Source organism: Lissotriton vulgaris, chromosome 2_1 (genome assembly GCF_964263255.1).
Source record: "Lissotriton vulgaris chromosome 2_1, aLisVul1.2, whole genome shotgun sequence".
NCBI classification, from domain to species: domain Eukaryota; kingdom Metazoa; phylum Chordata; class Amphibia; order Caudata; family Salamandridae; genus Lissotriton; species Lissotriton vulgaris.
In genome coordinates, this window is record NC_141687.1 from 1,646,435,849 (window position 1) to 1,646,456,753 (window position 20,905).

General features: G+C 44.5%; 1 protein-coding gene across 2 annotated transcripts in view; it reads left to right on the forward strand.

The window, feature by feature from the left end:
• Positions 1–20,905, forward strand: part of YTHDF2 (YTH N6-methyladenosine RNA binding protein F2) — a 99,103-nt gene that overhangs the window by 7,266 nt on the left and 70,932 nt on the right. Inside the window, exon 4 of one of the 2 annotated variants that reach the window (XM_086957565.1) lies at positions 482–2,056. In XM_086957565.1, the coding sequence (XP_086813691.1) occupies positions 482–2,056 (1,575 nt within the window). Of the gene's footprint in view, positions 1–481; positions 2,231–20,905 lie in introns of those variants that run through there. The other variant, XM_086957564.1, reaches the window with a different exon arrangement.

Here is a 20,905-nt window from a genome sequence, read left to right on the forward strand (position 1 = left end):
CTAGATTTGCAGGTTGTTCCACAGCTTCGACGTTAACTTGCCCCATCTCCTCCACCTGCCTTCTGTACTTTGTTCTAGAGCATCTTGTGCTACTAGGAGCAGATCTGTTTGAAATGCATTTCAGGGCGATATATAAATTGTGTCCGAAGCGGTTTCAATCTATATAAAAACCAAAAATTATTTAATCATCCGAGCAGGGTAGTTTGAGTGAGGTGAAGACTTGTTTGAGTATATAAAGTGCTTGATAGCAAGTTTTAATTGTTAAAAAAAAATGTATTTGGTGGTTGGGGTGTCCACATTCTGGTTACGTTGTAGTTATCGTTGTCTTGGGCTGTTTTGACTCTAAAGCTACTTTTTGTTAAGCCAATAATTTGCAGCAAATTGGCATGGCAGGCACGAGTGACCCTAATGTCTTGTTACTGCTGTGTACTTCGAAGTGTAACTGTTTGATCTGGCTAAATTTTGTCTTTCTACCTTACAGAACAATGCATACACTGCCATGTCGGATTCCTATCTGCCAAGTTACTACAGCCCATCCATTGGCTTCTCCTATTCGCTGAGTGAAGCTGCTGCCTGGTCTACAGGTGGGGACCCACCAATGTCCTACTTAACTTCCTACGGACAGCTCAGCAACGGGGAGCCACATTTCCTCCCAGATGCCATGTTTGGACAGCCTGGAACCCTGAGCAATACTCCTTTCCTTGGCCAGCATGGCTTCAACTTTTTCCCCAGTGGAATTGACTTTTCGGCCTGGGGAACTAACAGCTCTCAGGGTCAATCCACTCAAAGTTCTGGGTATAGCAGCAACTATGCTTATGCACCTAGCTCCCTTGGTGGTGCCATGATTGACGGCCAGTCTGCATTTGCCAATGAGACTCTGAATAAGGCTCCTGGTATGAACACAATAGACCAGGGAATGGCTGCACTAAAATTGGGCAGCACAGATGTATCCAGCAACATCCCCAAAGGAGTTGGCTCAGCTGTGGGCAGTGGATCTATATCAAGTAATGTTGTTTCTAACAGCTTGCCTCCAGCTACCATTGCTCCTCCAAAACCAACCTCTTGGGCGGATATTGCTAGCAAACCTGCAAAACAGCAGCCCAAGTTGAAGACCAAGAATGGGATTGCAGGTTCAAATCTTCCACCCCCAATAAAGAACAATATGGATATTGGAACTTGGGATAACAAAGGGCCAGTGGCCAAGGCCCCTCCGCACACTTTAGTTCAGAACACTGGGCAGCAGCCTCACCAAATCTCTCCACAGCCGGTGGGACAGCAGATGAACAGCCAGCCAGTATCGCAAGTTTCTTTGGGCCAGCAGCAAAACTTGCCGCCTCCACCGCCACAGCCCACTCAATTGTCTGTGCAACAGCAAGCCCAACCTACTCGCTGGGTAGCTCCCAGGAACCGTGGAAATGCCTTCGGGCAGAATGGTGTGGACGGAAACGGGGCTGGCCTGTCGCAGGCCAATTCTGGCTCTGTTCCTTCAGAGCCTCATCCCATCCTGGAGAAGCTAAGGTCTATTAACAACTATAACCCCAAGGATTTTGACTGGAACCCTAAACATGGGCGTGTTTTTATCATCAAGAGTTATTCTGAGGACGATATACACCGCTCCATCAAATACAACATCTGGTGCAGCACAGAGCATGGTAACAAGAGACTGGATGCTGCCTACCGCTCCATGAATGCTAAGGGTCCTGTTTACTTGCTGTTCAGTGTCAATGGAAGCGGCCACTTCTGTGGGGTTGCGGAAATGAAATCTGCTGTGGACTACAACACGTGTGCTGGTGTGTGGTCCCAGGACAAGTGGAAGGGACGCTTCGACGTCAGGTGGATATTTGTGAAGGACGTTCCCAACAGCCAGCTGCGGCACATCCGCCTGGAGAACAACGAGAACAAACCGGTCACCAACTCCAGGGACACTCAGGAGGTGCCTCTGGAGAAGGCCAAGCAGGTGCTGAAAATCATTGCCAGTTACAAGCACACCACCTCCATCTTTGACGACTTCTCGCACTACGAGAAACGCCAAGAAGAGGAGGACACGGTCAAAAAGGTAACTCTCTGCCCCGACTCCATTCCTTTGTAAGGTGGTTGTCTCTGGGATTGCAGAGGACTATCCAGCATAGGCTGAGGGCACAGAAGGGATTTTGCGTTGGATTTCATGTTTATCCTTTAAACTTTTTCCTTTTAACCCCTCCCCTCAGGAAATATGAACCTAAAAGTGGTGTAATTACAAAAGTAAATGTTCAGGCACTTTGAGTGACCTTCCACTGCTATTGTGACCTCTGCGCCCGATGGGTGAGGTTAAGTGACTTTTCGACCGTCTGTGGTGGAAGTGGACCCAGGGCTCCCCCTTTCTGCAAATCTTTGTGTACGACCACTGCACCAGGTTATCGTCTGGAGTGAAGTTTGAATGTTCGTTTGGCTATTCTAAACACTTAAAGCCATGTAGTCACATCTTAGTTGGGCTTAAAAGGGGCATATTGCGCTCTATAATGCATGCTGGAGTACTCGTCAAATAAAGATTTTGTTCCGAGCAGTGGTTAATTTGTTACATGCACCCTTTGTTGTAAATTTACATACCCTAAGGACTGGGCTTCAAGTCCCCTGCATTTTTCCTCCTACGCTTTTGCTTTATATATATATATATATATATATATATATATATATATATATATATATATATATATACACACACATCACACACACATACTGCCCAGGACTCACTGGCGGTTTTGAAGGGGAACGTTTTAATTTTACTGGTAAAAATACAACTAATTCTGCATGCGTATCCTGTGGGTAATTAAAAAAAAACGTGGATGGTATGTTTCTAGAACAAATCATTTCACAAGAAAAGATCCAGAGTGGCCTGTGGCTAATTGACTTCTACAGTAGACTGAACAACTGAAATGCAAGTATGCTGATTGATCTAGTAAAGTTTTGCCTCTATTAGTAACTGTGCCCCGTGATCCACACACATCTGGCTTTTGATGCCCATTACTTAACTACCTAAGTAGTCATTCTGTCTTTAGCATAGGACGCATAAAAGTAGGAGTGACTCAAGGGGTGGTCCATTGGTGTCCGAGCCTCACCAGTTAACAAGATATTCACTTAAGACCATCTTACATAGAATGTACAAAATTAACTGTTTTACGTTTGTAACTCTGGTATAATATCTATCCAGCTGCCCTAGGGGCACACTTGAAACTCCCGCTTTCAGGAGCAGTTCGATCATGCGTGTAATTCTACTCTTCAGATTTTCTAAATAAAAAAACCTAGGCACAGGGTACTCTCCCAGGTGAGTCTTGCACTCTACAAATTCCCCTAACATGGCAAGTACCGTTTCGTTCCTTGTACCGCTTACAGCCGATTTACAAATTCGTTTTTATCCTTTGCTGTTTTGCAGATAAACTGCTCTGTTTCACCCAATGAAGGGGCTTTTCAAGGGCCTGATGGTAACAGCTAGTGGCATCTCCTAACATTCGGTAACCGCGCATGTTGTCAAACAGAACTTGTGATGTTGGCCATGTGGTTAACCTGGAACTTATTGTGCGTTGACATGCATTGCATTTCTGCCCTCTTGGTGGTGATGGCATACAAGCGGGTGATTATGGATTGTTGTGCCTGGCTATTTATTAAAGGACTGACGTAAAATGGGGAACGTCAAAACCTTGATTTTAAATGCCTAGTATTTAGGTGCCACTGTGTGATTTCTAAGATATCTCCCACAAATTGATGTTGCTGCAGCAGCAGGAAAACCTGACTTTAGGGTAAAGTTGCGTTACTGTAATCTCTGTTCCTGCAGGAATGCACATTTCTTTCGTGATGGGCAATACTTAGTTGTAGCCCATTACGAGCATCTATTTGTCTTCAGTCTCCTATACGTTTTTTTCAAATGAATTCTGGAGCTATATCTACTTGCTTTTGTGATAGCTGAACAGAAGTTTGACCCGCAGCTGATTTTTCTCAGGTGAACCCCGTATTTCATTAGGCTGATGGAGGCATGAGTTGGTCACCTTTGAGGCAAAGAAACCGCACTCTTGGGGGTGTTTTTTTTTTTTTAACTCAGTTTCCTATTCAGCGAAGCCATCCCTTGGAATGCTTTTCGGGTGGCAGTTTGGAGCTTGTGAGCTAAGTGGTATATAACCAGCTTTCCTAGGGGTGCCTAAAACTGGCACGTCCAAGCCCAGTCTTTTAAGTTGTCACCAAGTCGTCTGTTTTTTACATCGCTCTTTCCTCATTAGCAATCCTCTGTTCGTTGCCCCTCCATTTTCACTAGGTCCCACTTGTGCCAAATATCCAAATACGACCACTATATTTGAGTACGCTATTTTTTAGGGTTTTCACACATACATTTGAGTAACGGTCCCTTACGGGAAGGAATTCAGGTGTGTTCCCTACTGCATGTCATATTGTATTGCAGAATTTATAGCGCGCCATACTCTTGATGAGGCTGCAAAGCACGTTTGCATCTGACTCTTAGTTAAACCAATAGTTGTAAGGATTGCAGATGGTGTAGTTCCCTTGAGACAGCATTTCAGGTTTGAAGACTTGCTGCTTCAAACCTGAAATGTTTGTATAGGACGCTGTTCATGAGTCGTTGGGCAGGGTGTGAGGATAGTAATTTGAAAACTTACTTTCATTTTAGTTAGTTTCTTTCAATTAAGTGAATGGAGAGAAGCCAGGATTTTGGTGTACTAGATTTTTTTTATACTGCAATTGATCACATTCAGTAGACTTGCTGTCTAGACTTTGGATTTTAGTGGTTGGAAAATTATCATTATTTTACTTGCAGTGCAAAGGTCCTCTGACCTGCCTGGAATGTAAGGGCATTGTTAACTGATAGGTGCTCAATCTGTGTAGTGGTCCATTCTCCTGGATTGCTTGATTGGCGATGCATATTACTTTGAAGGAGATGTCTACAGGCTGCCTGTGTGAAACTGTTACACGAGGTGCTCAGAGGTTAGTGTTTGCACTCTGGCGAGAATGTGTGAGGCTCACCTGGACTTTCTTCAGCCTTTTGTTCTGGGCTTGAGAGACCTATCCTCATGTAGAACCTTAGTAATCCTGGCGGAGTTACTTCTTGCTGAGCTGGTGGACCTAGTTATGAGCAAACACAAGGGGATGACGTGTGGAGTGCTGAAACTTTTCAAACCCCACCCAAAATCAGATCTGGGTTGAATCAATCCTCATTCTTTAGATCAGTTCGCCAGCCCATACCCAGCCTTATGCAGATGTGTCTTGACCCAGGTCACAGGATGCTAGTTTCTAGTAAGACGTGGCTTGGAAGTTTGGACTGACTCTTCCCATGAGTAACCGGGTCAAGACTGATTTTTTTATGGTTGGGTCTAAACTGGGGTGGCAAAGTGAGCTAAAGAACGATGGATTCAACCCACTTCTGTGACTGGGGGTGTGTCTGAAAAGTTTCAGTGCTCCATCCATCTTGTTAGCTTTGTTAGGAACCTGGTTGGGTATACCCAGATGTGGGTCCCTTGCTCACTTTGCCACGGTATTCAAGCTAGCCTTACTGGTGGGCGGGGTGTTACTCCAAAACTGTTCCCAGGATGCTAGTTTCCTGTTTAGGGAAGACCTGGGTTGGGTGAAGAAAGGTGATCGGTTTGACTGTCTAAAGTTTCTGGACACACGCTGCTCCTCCTTTCCGACACTCGCTGACATTATCTAGAGCCCTGTTGCGCATTGCAGGAGCGTGGGGTTGTGGAAAATATTCTGATTTGGAATAGGTAAATTGTGCAATTCCACTGTCAGTTTGGCAGCAGGTGGAGGCTTGGCTTCTGGCATTCTTTGTGGCTGCTTAGGTTGGCAGGACTTATGCTTTTAACTGGTATACCCATTTCCTGTAAAAAAAATAAATTCCTCCCGAGGCGATGTTTGCATGCCCAGGCCCAAAAAAATGTTCTCATGAGACCGTAGTTGGGTAAACATTTCAGACAATAGTGTACAGAAGGAAAGAAACTTTGCATATCATATGTATTAAATGGGGGATTAAAAGGAGTCGAAGTAGTTGTGAATACATACTGTTGCGTTTCAGATACATGTCCTCAATCTACCAGCTAAATGTTCGTGCGCACGTCTGTACCAATGCAGCTTTTTACAACTTTGTTTCAGTGATGGTCTATAGTTCTTACCTTATGATCCCATTATGACATTTAAGAATTTTTTTTGTCATTAGAGTGAGCCCGGTTATTGGGCGGCAGGGAGTTCCAGTGGATGGGGACCTAGGAGGTAGTGACCACAACCTAGACACTGCTCTAGGTGGCTTGGTTGAAACAATGTTTTGGTGGCTGAGTACAGGTTCCTGATTGGGAGAGAGTATATAGTGTCATATTAACGCAGCTCTGCCGAGCATCATTGTCTAACATAGTCCTAGTCACTTGTGTCTTGAGCTTGAAGCGAATATTCTTGCACTATTGTGACGCCTTTACTGAAAGTACACGTTGTGGTAGGGAACGTTTTGCATCCACCCTCACCAAACAGTGTCTAACCAGGTACATACCCAGGCTGGCAGTTTTGTGGCCGGATCTGTATACCTTCATGAACCAGAAGTATATCCGAAGCGGAACTGATGCTCTTACTGGCGTAATTTGATACCTGTAACTAATTTAAACAAATTGTCATTTCAATGGACATTTTTTTCAGTATATGTCGAAAAAATGGAGTCCCTGCTTTTGCCGGTTTCAGAGGACTTGGGAAATTGTTTCGTGGCCAATCGCTGCAAAGTGGTGATTTACACTTTTATTTCAATATCTAATACCCTCCGGGTTTATGTTTTACTTTAGAAAAAGAAAAATCTGTGGGCCACCTTACGGCTGCTTAAGAATGCTCGCACTTCAAGTATTTCGAAACTTTAAAACAATGTGCTATTTAGACTTCCGGTGAGCGGAGTAAGCATTAAGCACCAACGGGTGTGCAATGATCTCCCTAGTCTCTCGGGTCCGCCACCCCATGAAGGCTGCCAGTGACTTGGTGCCTAAATGTTCAGGGCTTTCCGATCGGAGGATCGCTTTTGAAAGTTGTGGAGTATCTGTTAAATTGACCAACCAAAATTGTAATTTGACGTTTTTTAATTTGTTAAAGCTTCTGTTTTGCTGCTGCCTCTCTTGTAGTCTCGGCACATTCTGCTCGTTTTGCTACACGGCACTTGAATTTAAGGGCGATTACCCCATGTTTGTAGGTCATTAGTGATTCACAAAGCGCCGTCCTTCCCTTTCCTAATTCCGCTGTAGGCTTTCGGTTGTCCTGTTTTGCTGTAAGCCTTCCTGGCTCATTTTAGGTGTCAATGGGTGGGGAGCAAGCTGGGAGTAACCGCCCTGGGGTTTCTTCAAATGTTTACACCACACTTGCTAAACAGGTTTTTCAAGCTAGGTAAAATAAACGGTGCACTGTGAATAAATGTGCTCGTTGTTATGTACTCAGCGTGTTGGTGATGCAGCAGAGAAAGTGGCGTGAACAGTCTAGCTCTTCCGAGCTGCCTGGGTCAGGAAGTGGGTACTCCCTAGCTTGCGGATTTGAATTGATATACAAGTGTGTACGATAGATATCCTTCAAACCACTTTCCTAAACTGGCAAATTAATTTAGGAAATCTTTTGGGCAGTTAGAAAGTTAAGTTCTGTATACTTTTAATGCGTCTGCTGGTTGAGCATGATGTTACGGTCGTGTCTCCTATGCCTCTTCAAGTGTGATAGGAACAGCTTATTTCGCCCCTAACACTTTGTTTTGTCGATCTTCAGAAAATGCCTCTAAAATTAAGTCTGTGCACTTATGCTGCTATGTAACTAGTTGTTGTCATTAAATGAGTTTCTAGCAACATAATTGGATGGGGTGGTGCACTTGTAGACCCTAGCTGCAAAGCCTTCACGTGCTCCATCAGATTTTGATAAATTAGAACAGTTCTTTAGACTGGTGCTATAGAACAACCAGTATGCACGAACAATGCGGATTTAACTCTGTATTTATTGGACCTCGGTGACAGTGTGGGATAAAATGCTGCCATGAAGTCGTGGCTGGGTTTGTTTTTCCTTAACGTCTTGCTGTGTCTATCCTTTACTTGCTAGATGAACTGAAAGCATGCGGGACATATTCTACAGATAAAATGGAGCGGACCTTTCTATCTACAAAGAAAAACCATGCCAACTTCAATTGCACATGAAAATCAAAGGGGTGGGTGCCGCATGTTCCTGTGAAGGGCAAAAAGCAGTAGACCAGCACAAATTGAACATACAATAGAAAAGGCGTAAGCTTGCACCTTTTCTATTGTATGTTTAATTTGTGCTGGTCTACTGCTTTCTGCACTTTAGTGGGGCAAGGTACCTGCCCCACCCTCTTTGATTTTCATTGGATATTTATTTCAATAGAACTGCTTGTTCAGTTTGGTATCCTTGAGGTGGTGTGTAGTTGCTTCCCCGAGCAATGTGCAATTGAACTTGGCATTATTTTTCTTTGTAGATTGATAGGTCCGCTCAATTTAATCTGTATAATTTGCCCCCGTTTATTTGCAAGATCAAAGGGAGAAGCATGGGAAGTGAGTTTGAAACTTAATGTCAATTTTTTTTGTCCTATTTATTATGGGTCTTGTACACATTTTGAATCTACAGGCAAATACTTATTGCTGCCCAAAAATGAAACTGGAGTCTAAGCCAAGGCTCCCTGTTTTCTGCACTAGGAGTGCATGTTACTTTGCCATCCCAAATTAAGTATTAAATTACTTGTTCTGCTGTATTCTGAAGCTACAACCACCATTTGTGCCTCTCTTCCAGTTATGGGCACTAAATTGCACTGTATAACAATCTCAACTCTTCGCATGCAAGAACCTAAGTTTTTGAGCTTTCTGTGCGAGAACATTCACTCCACAATATGCTCTCCTTTATGGATACCTGGGTATGCCTCAACATTTTGTGTCCGAACAATTTCTCAGGTCAACAGTTTCTATGGAAGAGGCTCTGTGTTAATGCCGGCCCTGTGGCATTCTGCATGTGCTTTTTGTCTATGAAAAACATAGTAGATTTCAGATTCGCAAGACAACCCCTCCAAGTCTAACTACCCAGCCTCAATTAGTTGAATGCGTACTTTGTGCCAAAATGCATGTTGGCTCTGACTTGTACTATTTGTAGCGCTGCTCTCGAAGCATGTTTTCTGGTTAGATTTTTATTTTAGAATGCCCTGCATCGCTTGGTTCTTTGGTAGCCCTTGGTTTTTCTCGCTACTTGTCTGCCACTATCTCTATCCAGTCACTGAGATCATTGCGAGGTTAGTAATCTCGAACAAAGGCTAATATTTGAATGGTTGTATAGGTGCTGTACAAGAAACTTGTTCTTGGTGAAGTTAGCCTCGTGCTTTCAAAAGCATTTAATTGCCTGTTGAATTTACACTTCTCAGATGCAGATGACCATATGGTTTGCACCAGTGCTTGTGGAATCTTGACGGAACTTTTCAAAGCAGCGTTTTTTTTTAGTTATTATATCTTTGTGTAGCCTTTGGTGTTCTTTGCCTGCATCACCGTGCTCTGGATTCTGTGATACCTTTTTGTACCAAAATTACTATTTTTAGCTTGGTTATCTGGAAAAACAGACTAAGGCCTAGTTAGGATTTTTTTTCTATTATAAATCTCATGCACCTTTTTTTTTGTAGCATCTTTCATGGATCTCCACTTTAACATGGAAGGCACAAAGTGTTGATGCTTCTCTGTGAGGTGAGACCTCGACAAGGTGTTGTCAGTTTCTCCTGTATGATTACTTACTGTACCATCACAAATTGCTTTCAAGATGCTGCAGAATTGAGTCTTCTGGGTTGATTTTGTTTTCCTGATTCTTAAAGGTCTACAGTTAAGCAATGCAGAGGGGTTTTTAGTGGGTAACCCATGTTGTGATGTCCCATCACAATTGAGGTATAATCTTTCAGCAATCTTGCCATTGTTAGTACAAGGGCAAGGCTGCTCCTTGTGATCTTAGTAGTCGAGTCAAATACTTTCCTTGCGAATGAAGGAAATGGGGAGGTCAGTGTAAACACTGGCTGGCAGTGCTTCTTTCTAGCTGACTTCTCTAATTCTGAACCAATAACACTTTTCACTGTTCGTTAGTCATGTGAAGTTACCAAAGACTAAATGGCATATTTCAATGGACATAAAACCAGTTTTCATGCAGTGGAAAGGTAAACTGCTGACTCCATAGCCAAGGAACAACCAGCCCTGGCAAACCCAAAACTCCTCTTTATCTTGGCTGTGCAAGTAAAAAGGCATGCTAATGCATCGTTCATGTGTACCTACTGATTAATCCAATTTGTTACTGATAAAAAATCAGTTGTGCTAAGGCATATTTCTTAAAGTGGAGTGTCGGGGCAGCAACAAATGAATTGAAGATCAATTTGGGACAGCAGTGAATCAGTAAGTTAGGGAAGCAACGGAGTGGGCTGGGGAGGAAAAACGGCATACAAGGTAGGGAGAGCAACACAGATTTGAGTACTATAGGTGAGAGTTTGGGTGAAGCACAACTGAGCAGTATAGGGGAGGGAGCAATTCACAGGGGTGTGGTTGAGTATTTGAAGGAGGGGCAGAAAACACATGCCCTCATAGCGATTCACCAAAAATAAAAGTTCCCTAAAATTGAACAGGGGAGGGATACAAGACCTGAGTCTTCTGTTCCCTGGCCCCCTAAACTGCTCTTTCCATGGGTCTAAAGGGGTGGCTAATGCTTGCCTGGCACCCCTAGTGAGTGCCGACATGTCCATAGTGGGAGCAGAGTGGTCGTGATGAGGTAAGGATAGGAGCCCCTGCTACTGGCGAACCGCTTGGGGCTTCCCTCTCAGCACAAAGCATATCTGCGCCCCTCCTCTAGCACTCTGTTACCCCGTCGCTGGCTGACCGAGGCACTTTTGTCTTGTTTTCCGCCCCCAAAGCACTGATCGAGATTCTGCTATACAGTAGCACAATTTGTGCATGAGACTCAAAGCAGGAGTTTGCAGAGCGGTCCGTCCAGGTCGCAGAGAAAGGCATGTGTGGTCTCGTCTCTGTTCCTCTGCACATGCCCACTGCTATTACAGGTTTTGTGTGCCTTGGTGTGATGCCCGTGGCTCACCCATGGTATACTTTTGGTCCTAGCTCAATGGTGGTTTTTAGGTTTTGCCTGGCATCAGCGCATCTTTTTCGCGCAAGCGAAAACCTAATGACTATGGTAGGGGAGACAGCTACGGCCCCTGTCTTCCATTGGCTAGCTCCATAAATGGAGGCTAGCCATTGGAAGACGGGCCTGTCCGTCAATGCCGGACCAGATTCGGGGGCGTTCGTGAGAATTTTTGGCTTTTGGCTACGTCACGCTACGTCAGCCAAAAGCCGGGAACGCCCCGAATCTGGTCCGTCACTGCCGGCACCTGCCTGAAGAAGGAGCCTCGCTTACATGGCGTGGAGCGCTTTTGCTGACCTCTAAAGCCGGTGCCCACCCGGCATTGTCCCTTTGTTTCCCCGCCGCGGCCCCCGAAGCAGAGTTCCCCAGCCGAAGGAAGCAGCCGTCCGCCTCCAGCCAGGGCCGCGCTGGGATTGGCCCAGTCGGCCGAGCCTCCGCCGCGTCATCACTAGAGCTGCTTCCTCTGCTCTGACGCGGACACGGGCAGTCAGGTAAGTTTTCTTTTTAAAAAATGTACTTTTTAACCCCCCGCATCCCCAAGTCCCGCCCCCCCGTTCCCCCAAGTCCCGTTCCCCCCCCACCCCATCCCCCACGAGTCGTAAGGATCGGAATGACTTAGGATGATTTCTAGGTGCACGCGACAGCAGACGTTTGAATGCCAGGTTATGGTAACTATAACTTAATGAGACAGAGTTCAGCGGATGAGGACCTGCGAGTTTAAGAGGAAGTGAATACATCTGTGGAAGAGCATTATAATATGGAGTTTTGGCTTACGGAGAAGTAGAGCAATTTGACGAACGAGAGCCAGCGAATAGTGCAACAATAACATCTAGTGGTCAGACTGTATCTGTAGCTGAAGTACTGCGGGCAGTAGAACTAGGGTACTTACGGAGGAGAAAAGAATAATCACTCATTACTAGTCACTATATGTCGGTTTCTGTATATATATATATTGATGTCCTGGAAGGTGAAGACAATGGTGCAACAGTGAAAAAAGTATGTTTGTATGCAGTACGGATACCAGTGGCTAGTATATAAATATTAACTTAGGAAGGAGAAGACGGACACAGGCGTAGTAGAGAGTGAGTTGTCCCAGTGTAACACGGGCAGTGATCACAGAAGGGGGAGATACTGATGCAACAATGACATCATTGACCAGGCTTTATATGATTTTTAATATAATGCGATGTTTCTTTAAGATTTCTATGATGCTCCTTTTGGTATGTCCACAGCATGAGCTATGAAAGCAGCGTGGGCGGTCTTTGCATGCCCTCATGGTATTATTGTAGAGCGCTATATTTATCTTTGAATCTATGCTTGTCATGTTGGCATAGTGCAGTGTTTACTTTGAAATGTTCTCCACGTGCGCTTTGTGTGCAGTTAATTTGTTTCCTGTGACTGAAGCCAGTAAGCCGTTGGGATCTGAGGATTACTGGAACAAGCGACAATTGGTTAAATTAACTTCAGAACAGGTTGAGATTATGTCTAAAAGGAGAGATGGAGTCATGAGTGCTGATTGGGCACACTGGCTACAACCCTCTGTTTAAACCTCAGGTGAAAGAAATACTTGTTTAAATTCCACTCAGGGAAGCTCTTGTGTAAGTGAGTTTCTCCTGTGGGCGTCCACGTATGAGCTCGGTGGGTTCACGTGCCAGGAGAATGTCAAAGCAGTTTCAGGATTTAGTGCTTTCCTTAGCATTCACACGTGTCGTTTTAGTTTCTTGTTTTATTTCGGATCAAAAGGGAAAAGATGGTGTAATATAATGCGATGTTTGGCTGTGTGTGTGTGGGTCTCTGTGTGTGTGTGGGTCTCTGTGTGTGTGGGTCTCTGTGTGTGTGTGTGTGGGTCTCTGTGTGTGTGTGTGGGGCTCTGTGTGTGTGGGGCTCTGTGTGTGTGGGGCTCTGTGTGTGTGGGGCTCTGTGTGTGTGTGTGGGGCTCTGTGTGTGTGTGTGTGTGGGGCTCTGTGTGTGGGGCTCTGTGTGTGTGTGTGGGGCTCTGTGTGTGTGTGTGGGGCTCTGTGTGTGTGTGTGGGGCTCTGTGTGTGTGTGTGGGGCTCTGTGTGTGTGTGTGGGGCTCTGTGTGTGTGTGTGGGGCTCTGTGTGTGTGTGTGGGGCTCTGTGTGTGTGTGTGGGGCTCTGTGTGTGTGTGGGGGGCTCTGTGTGTGTGTGGGGGGCTCTGTGTGTGTGTGTGTGGGGGGCTCTGTGTGTGTGTGTGTGGGGGGCTCTGTGTGTGTGTGTGTGGGGGGCTCTGTGTGTGTGTGTGTGGGGGGCTCTGTGTGTGTGTGTGTGGGGGGCTCTGTGTGTGTGTGGGGGGCTCTGTGTGTGTGTGGGGGGCTCTGTGGGTGTTGGGGGGGCTCTGTGGGTGTTGGGGGGGCTCTCTGTGGGTGTTTGTGTGTGTCATTTGCGAGATAGCTAGTGGCATTGTAAATGACAATGCCATTTATTTATGTTAAAAAAAAAACAAATAATGTCAAGAGCAATGCCAATAGCTCTAACTTTAACAAAGGCAAAACCATTGCATTGTAAATGCTTGTTCTTTGCATCTTGTGGACATTTATGGCATAACCACCCTTGGTAGAATGCTGGGCATTGCATAATTGTGGTATTTCTTACCATTGTGTAGCATATGCGCAGTTACTGATGTCTGATGTGCTGCTATCGTTTTGCAAGATGTTTTGGCTGCATTTGGCACAGACTGTACATTTTTGGTGGACAGTGTGGAGGCTGCCAGCTTGGGTGGTACTGCCTTTCATTGGATTAGTTCCTACCTGGAGCATCTGCCGTCTGTCATCTGGGTTCCTTTGAGGTCACTGCTTCACAGTGGGATTGTGGGGTATCCCAAAACTCTTCCTTTTCACCCCACTTAGTTTGTTATATTAGACTCCTTATCCAGGCACTAGCAGGAAGGATTTGTAGAATATGTAATTGTGCTAACTATTCTCAATTACTATTCTGATTTGATGCTTCTATTTTTCAGGAAAACTTTCAATCCTATTTTATCTGGGAATGGATGGGGAGTAATTATTTCTCGATACAGAAAAATACAGTTGTGATATGGAATAATTAAGTCTAACTATGTAAGCCCTCTTAGTGGCCGTAAGAAATCAGCGCGGCTCACACTCCAGAAAGCACAAGCAAAAAGCCTGGGTGTAATGATGGCAAGCTTTCTTTGAAGTCGCAAATGGTTTTTGATACTTAGGGCAATTGAGATCTAGGTTCCTTAAGCAGGATGCCTTAATCACTGTTATGACCTAATGTCGCAACTCTACTATGCCACCTCTTTAAATTGCTCTGTTACATTTGTTCAGAATCGGGCAGCTAGACAAATCTTTCAACAGTCTAGAAGTTGTCAGGTTACTCCCTTGCTAAATGATCTCCATTGGCTCTTAATAGATCAAAGAATTAAATTAAAAGTCCGGTTTAGCATCATTAATGCTTTTCTCTGCAAGGACCCCATTTCCTGAAATCGAGCGACATTTGTTGGCGAGCTTGTGCTCTTCATCCTTCAACTTAATGCCCCTTCCAAAATCTAGCTGGAAACTGATGAAGCGCCACATGCTATTTAACCGATCTTTAGGTTCACGGGCAAAATAGAATTTTAAATCACTCACTGCGGGCTGCCCCGTGTTGGCAGTTTTAATTTACATTTCCCCGAGGCTGCTGGCCGAGTTGCGGGTCATAGCCACGGGTCCCGGGCTGCGTGCTTTGGTGGCGGCCATATTGGGTAGGGCTCCCCACTCCTGGCGCTCTAGTCTCCTCTACATAAACAGACGGCCATGACTCCGCAGCGGACGCGTTCAGCGGACGCGCCGCATTTGCGCCAGAGTCAAGCCCTTCTGGGCCTGTCTGCGGCCGGAAGGGGCGCGGGGCCGGTCTCCCTGATCCTCTCGCCCTCGTTGATAGTGATGGTATTAACAGGGAAAAATTTCGTTATACTAAAAATTAATAACTATCCCTTTGCCCCAAAATTACTGACAGTTGTTGCCGTACACTGTCAGTGGACTCGCCGTCGCTTCACTGCGAGACTTGCAATTTTACCACCCAACGGCGGAAGAGCGATGAGCTGGTGCCGACCAAAATAAAAATTACATTATTAAACTGCAGATCCATGAAAAAGCACAAACTAGAGATACATGATCTGTCGACAGAGGGGGACCTTGATGTGCTCTTCCTAACAGACATGGCTAGACGAAGCCTCGATGCCCGAAATTCTGGAAGCTATTCCCCCAGGTTACTGTCTGCTCAGAATTGATAAAGGGCAGAGAGGCGGGGGACTAGCATTAATCTATAAAAGTGATTTACAATGCAACTTGGAGAAGGCCACACTGCCCAACAGTGAGTGGCTTTTTTACGATAAAAGTAAGCCCTAAAAATATCAACGGGTTCCTCTTGTACCGTCCTCCAGGCAGGACCACACAGTTCTGTAACCAATTGACAGAACTGGTAACTCAGCCTGCACTCGGTATAAAAAATTTCTCATCTTGGGAGACCTTAACCTCCACTTCGAGGATATTAACTGCGGGGTGGCACAGGCTGTGGTTGAAGCACTGAAATCCCTGACGCTCAACTTACAATCAGTGTCCCCGTCGCATCAACTAGGTCACCTCCTGGACCCTGTATTCGCTAATTGGGAGGGTATTAAAGTTTCCACCCCGATCAGAATAACATGGTCTGATCATTTTATCATTCCCTTCGAGGTAGGTGCCCCACAGGAAATTAGGATGATCAAGCCCTGGCCCCAGAAACGTAGATTGGAAGAAGTTTAATCAGGAAACCTTCAAATCCGCCTTGCTCAAGGAACCTCCCCACCCCCGCAGTGACACTGCTGGAGGCGTGGGACGACTATGAAAAATGGATGTCCAGGGCGCTGGACACAGTAGCGCCATGGACACTCAATCCCCCTGCTAGAAAAAACAAAACTGCCCCATGGTTCTCTAAAGAGCTTAAGGAAGCCAAAGCCAAATGCAAAAACCGCGAACGAGGCTGGAGGAAAAATTACAATCCAGAATGTAAGCTAAACTATAAAATGGAGCTAAAAAAAATACCACAAACTCGTGAGCAGCCAAAGGCGCTCATTTTAGGGAACAAATAGAATTTGCTGATAACCCCACCAAAGAACTTTTTTCCATTTATAAAGAGCTTACGGTCCCCATCGGACTTAAGGCCCAAGACACCTACTCCAATGAGCTATGTGATGACATAGCAGATTACTTTGTAAACAAAGTGGATATAATACATGCCACTTTCACAGGCGGCATGGACCTGCAGATTAAACACACAGAAGTGGGAGATGACTCTGCCATCAAACCTCATCTGACTTGCTTTAAAGTACCTGATAGGCAAGACCTGCTTAAAATTGATAACAGCATTCAGTCCGGCTCCCCCAAATCTCTGTAAGGGAGTCCTAGAATGCATGATCGACCAGATTGGACACATGGTCACCCTATCCTTCCAAGAGTGCCATGTGCTTGACGCATGGAAAACGAGCCAAGTCATCCCTCTGGAAAAAAAACCCAACGTACATATCTCCCAGCTACAGAATCTCCGCCCCATTTCCCTTCCTTTCTGTGTGAAAGTTGTGGAGAAGGTGGTTAACAGCCACCTCATGAAATGCCTTGAGGAGGAATCCCTCCTCCATCCCACACAGTCAGGGTTCAGAGCAGGCCACTCGACTGAGTCAGCTGTTCGCTTCTCCACAGAATGTCTCAGACAGTGGATGAGGGGCAGACAGCAGCGTTGGTTTTATTAGATCTTAGTGCAGCTTTTGACACCGTGCTGCACACAACGCTGCTGTCTCTCCTCTCAGACATGGGAGTGGAGGGATCTGCTTATGAATGGATAAGATCTTTTCTAGAAAACAGGAGTTTTCAGATGCATTGTCCTCCATTCAAATCCTCCCCCCGCAAGCTGAGACATGGGGTTCCACAGGGCTCCAGTTTGAGCCCTACGTTCAATCTTTACATGGAACCCCTGGCTCACATTGTGGAAGCTTTCGGAGTGGATATTGTCACATATGCTGACGATACCCAACTGATTAAACTCACGCACAATCAGATGGAAGACGCCACCAACTTTTCCAACTGCATGCGATCTGTGGCAAGGTGGATGAACTGCCTGCGCCTGAACGGTGACAAAACAGAACTGCTGGTTATTGGCAAATCCCCCTCTGCCTGGTCACATGCTCTGGTCACATGCGTGGTGGCCCACTGAATTGGGCGCGATTCCCTCCCCGGCGGAATCCGTCAATTCTTGGAATCATGCTTGATGCGGAGCTTTCTTTTAAACAGGTCAGCAAAGTCACGGGAAGATGTTTTGATATACTCAAAACTCTTCGCAAAGTTCTTGACCTTCTCCCCATCAGCGCCAGGAAGACACTTATCCACACTCTAGTCACACCGCATCTGGAATACGGTAATGCCCTGCTCTTAGGCTTAAGCAAAAAAGGCATACACCAACTGCAGTGCGTTCAAAATGCTGCCACTCACCTGGTGCTCAACCTCCCGCGTAGAGCATCGGGAAAGACTGCATTATTTAAACTACACTGGCTCCCTATTCACGAACGCATTAAGTTTAAAGCGCTATGCTTTGCACACCGCATTGCCCAGGGAAAGGGCCCAGGGAAAGGGCCCAGGTTACTTGCGAAAACTTACCTTCCATCGCCCTACCCGGAACTTAAGATCTCCCGGAGTGATGTTGTTCAAACTTCCCTGCATTCGCAAGGCCAGGATGGGAGGTCGCTCCTTCAGGCTTTTAGCTAGTAAACACTGGAATAAACTTCCGCTTGACCTACGCATGGAACCCTCTGAAACTAGATTCAGACTGAGACTTAAAACCCATCTCTTCCCACGCAAATAAAGTTTCTTGTTCCTTTGACTTAGGCCACTCACTTCTGGACTTCTGTCTCTGGGAGCAGCAGCAATTTTAGCGCGGGGACACACTGTCTTGAGTGTAACCAGGCGCTCTAAAAATGGCTTTATTATTATTAGCAGTTGCAGTTCTGTAAAAGCCTCAATATTCTAGCTTCCTTGTCTCCTGTGAAACATTCTCTGACTGGGGTTTCAGTGAAATATTTAACTCGGCTATTAAGGCAAGCTTCTTAATTGCAGTAATATCCATGTTAAGTATACAGCACTACCTCCCAATTCTACTGTTGGTACTTAGAAACCTTATGGTCAAGGCACTGGAATAATTCAGCAGAGGGCGGCAAAATTATGCATCAGGGAAGGGCTAAACTGCTTCAGGGTTGAGTAAACTAGGGCAAAAAGCGGTGCAATGTGTTACGTTGTTGTAGTATTACATTGTTTTTTTCTTTTAAACCGGTTACTACTGGCTGGGCATTGATGCCACCTCATTAGTACCAGTTAGACATCCAAAATATAGCAATAAACAAAGGTGGCCATTCAACCTTTTCAAATGGCCTTCCACTGCATGTGGACATGTCACTGTTCTTAGTAACTTTTGAACCGGTTGAGCTAGAATTTATTTTGTTAATCTGCAATTTATGCAAAAGATGGATTATGTGACCTATAACTATGTGAAAATCACAGCAGAATTCCAGTGGCCCTGTTATGGTGCATGTGTGCTTAATACATTATACTTAATATAGCTTAGTCATGGTGGCCCTGACTGCAGAAGTTCCTGGTTTATTGCTGACATCCTTGTGATGTCTCCCTCGGGAATAATAATTATGCTGTCATGATGGTGATTCTTGATTTGTTTACATCCTTTGTGTTGATGCTCTTTGGTGTAATAACCATGGCATTATGCTCGCCCTTGTATGTAGTTTTTCCTGAACTTGATTGTTGGCTGCAGTGCAGTCAGGCTTGAACTAGAGGGGTCTGTGAAAGTGAATATACACATTCTAGTGTACATGCTTCTCCTAACCAGTCTTCAAAACCGGGGACCGATCAGTCGTAACCAATGCCCAGGTTTTGTAGAGTGTGCTGAAAAAGGTGAAACCTAGGAAAATATTAAAATGTCTTTTTGAATTTAGTGGAAGGGGCAGAGCAAGGAAGGTGGTACGTTCCAAGCTTTTTTGCCTACATTTATTTCCTGTAAGTTAAAGAACTATCTGTATTTGAGACAAATTGCTAGGTAATTTTGTGTAGGTGTTTAATTTAAACCTTGTTTGCGACTCAGTTAAATTGAGGGTGTGGTATTCATTGAGCTCAGTATGTTGAAACGTTCAATTGCGTATACATTTCAATTTAAGCTTAGCTTTCCGTTAGTAGCCTGTCGTTTTTCACTCTAGAAATAATCCAATTCTAATGTCTGAATTCGACAGTATTGGTTTCATTGAAGTTGATGTTTTGTTAGATATTTTTTATTGGCCTGTATATAATTGTATCCATTATTGGTTGCCTATTAGTTTGTGATGTCCTAAATTGGAACTATAATAGGTGCTGCCTTGGATACACTTCAGGCTTTGCTCCTCAGTTGATTTTAAGCATAAAAGGAATCTAGGCATTAATCTCTAGCCAGTTTTGAGTATTGACCTGATAAGTAGGTTTGCACCTGTTCAGAGTAAATTTGAACCATGCTACTTTGACTTATTGGACCACAGTATGAACTTTTTTTTTTTTTTTACTTTTTTTATTAGCAAATTTTTCCCATATTTTTCCATACATACAGGGCACGACAATAGCATTTACTTTACAAATATCTAATCATGTTGACAAAAAAAAGAAAAGAGGAAAAAAAGATGAAACGAGGAATACAGTGTTTTGTAAACTCAATACATAGCAAACAGTAATAACATTTTCTATCCGATTCCTTCTAGCCAAATAAATGTTTAAATCACATCTTCAATCCAAACTCTCTTCCTTCCACCGAGTAACAGGTCCCCAGATCTGCCTACCAGTTTTCCTACCCTTTTTCCCCTTTCTTGCATAGATCTCTATCTCCAAATTATAAATTGAAAGTAGTTTAGCCAGCCATTGGTGGTATGATGGTACTTTAGGGTCCAACCATGCCGATGCAATAGTAAGTCTTAATACTGCCATAGCCATAAACAAAAAATATTCCCATCTCTCACCTACTCTGAAGTTACTCTGTTGTTGGTCATCTCCTTCTTTTACCCCCAAAAGAATAATTGACGCTGTAAGAGTCACATCTATTCCTAAGCTTTGGAAAAAACCCTCAATACTTTTTATCAATGGCTGTAAATCAGGACATATTGCAAAAATATGTAGTAAATCTGCTTCGGAGTCCCCACATCTGAAACAATTAATTCCCGTTATGCCACCCCATTGAGCTATTTTTGCAGGCGTATGATATAAATGAAATGTTTTATAATGTTGTGCCTGTAAGGGCGCTGAGCATAACAATGTGCATCCCATTTCTAAGGAGATATCAAAAGTTTCCTCACTAATGTTCAAGCCATGTTTCCACTTACTTGCCCATTTCTCTATATCGTCCTCTCTTGAGGCCAGTAGTTCTGCATAAAACCTCTTAATGGTACAATCCTCCCCTGCTTGTATCACTTCCATAATTGCATTTTTATTAAATCCTAGCGGACCACCCTTCTTATTATGTAAAAAACTCCTGATTTGTAAATATTTGAAAATTGTCTTTTATCTAGTGCAAATTTAGTTTGTAGTTCAGAAAACTGGTAGACTCCCTGTTGTCCCAAGATGTCTCCCATCTTTCTAAGCCCTTTTCGTTCCCATTCTCCCAATATAGTCCCTGAAGTGATTTCCTCGGATAGATTCGGATTTCCTTTCAATCTTGTATAGGCATTATATCGCCCTAACCCAAACTTTTTTGTAAA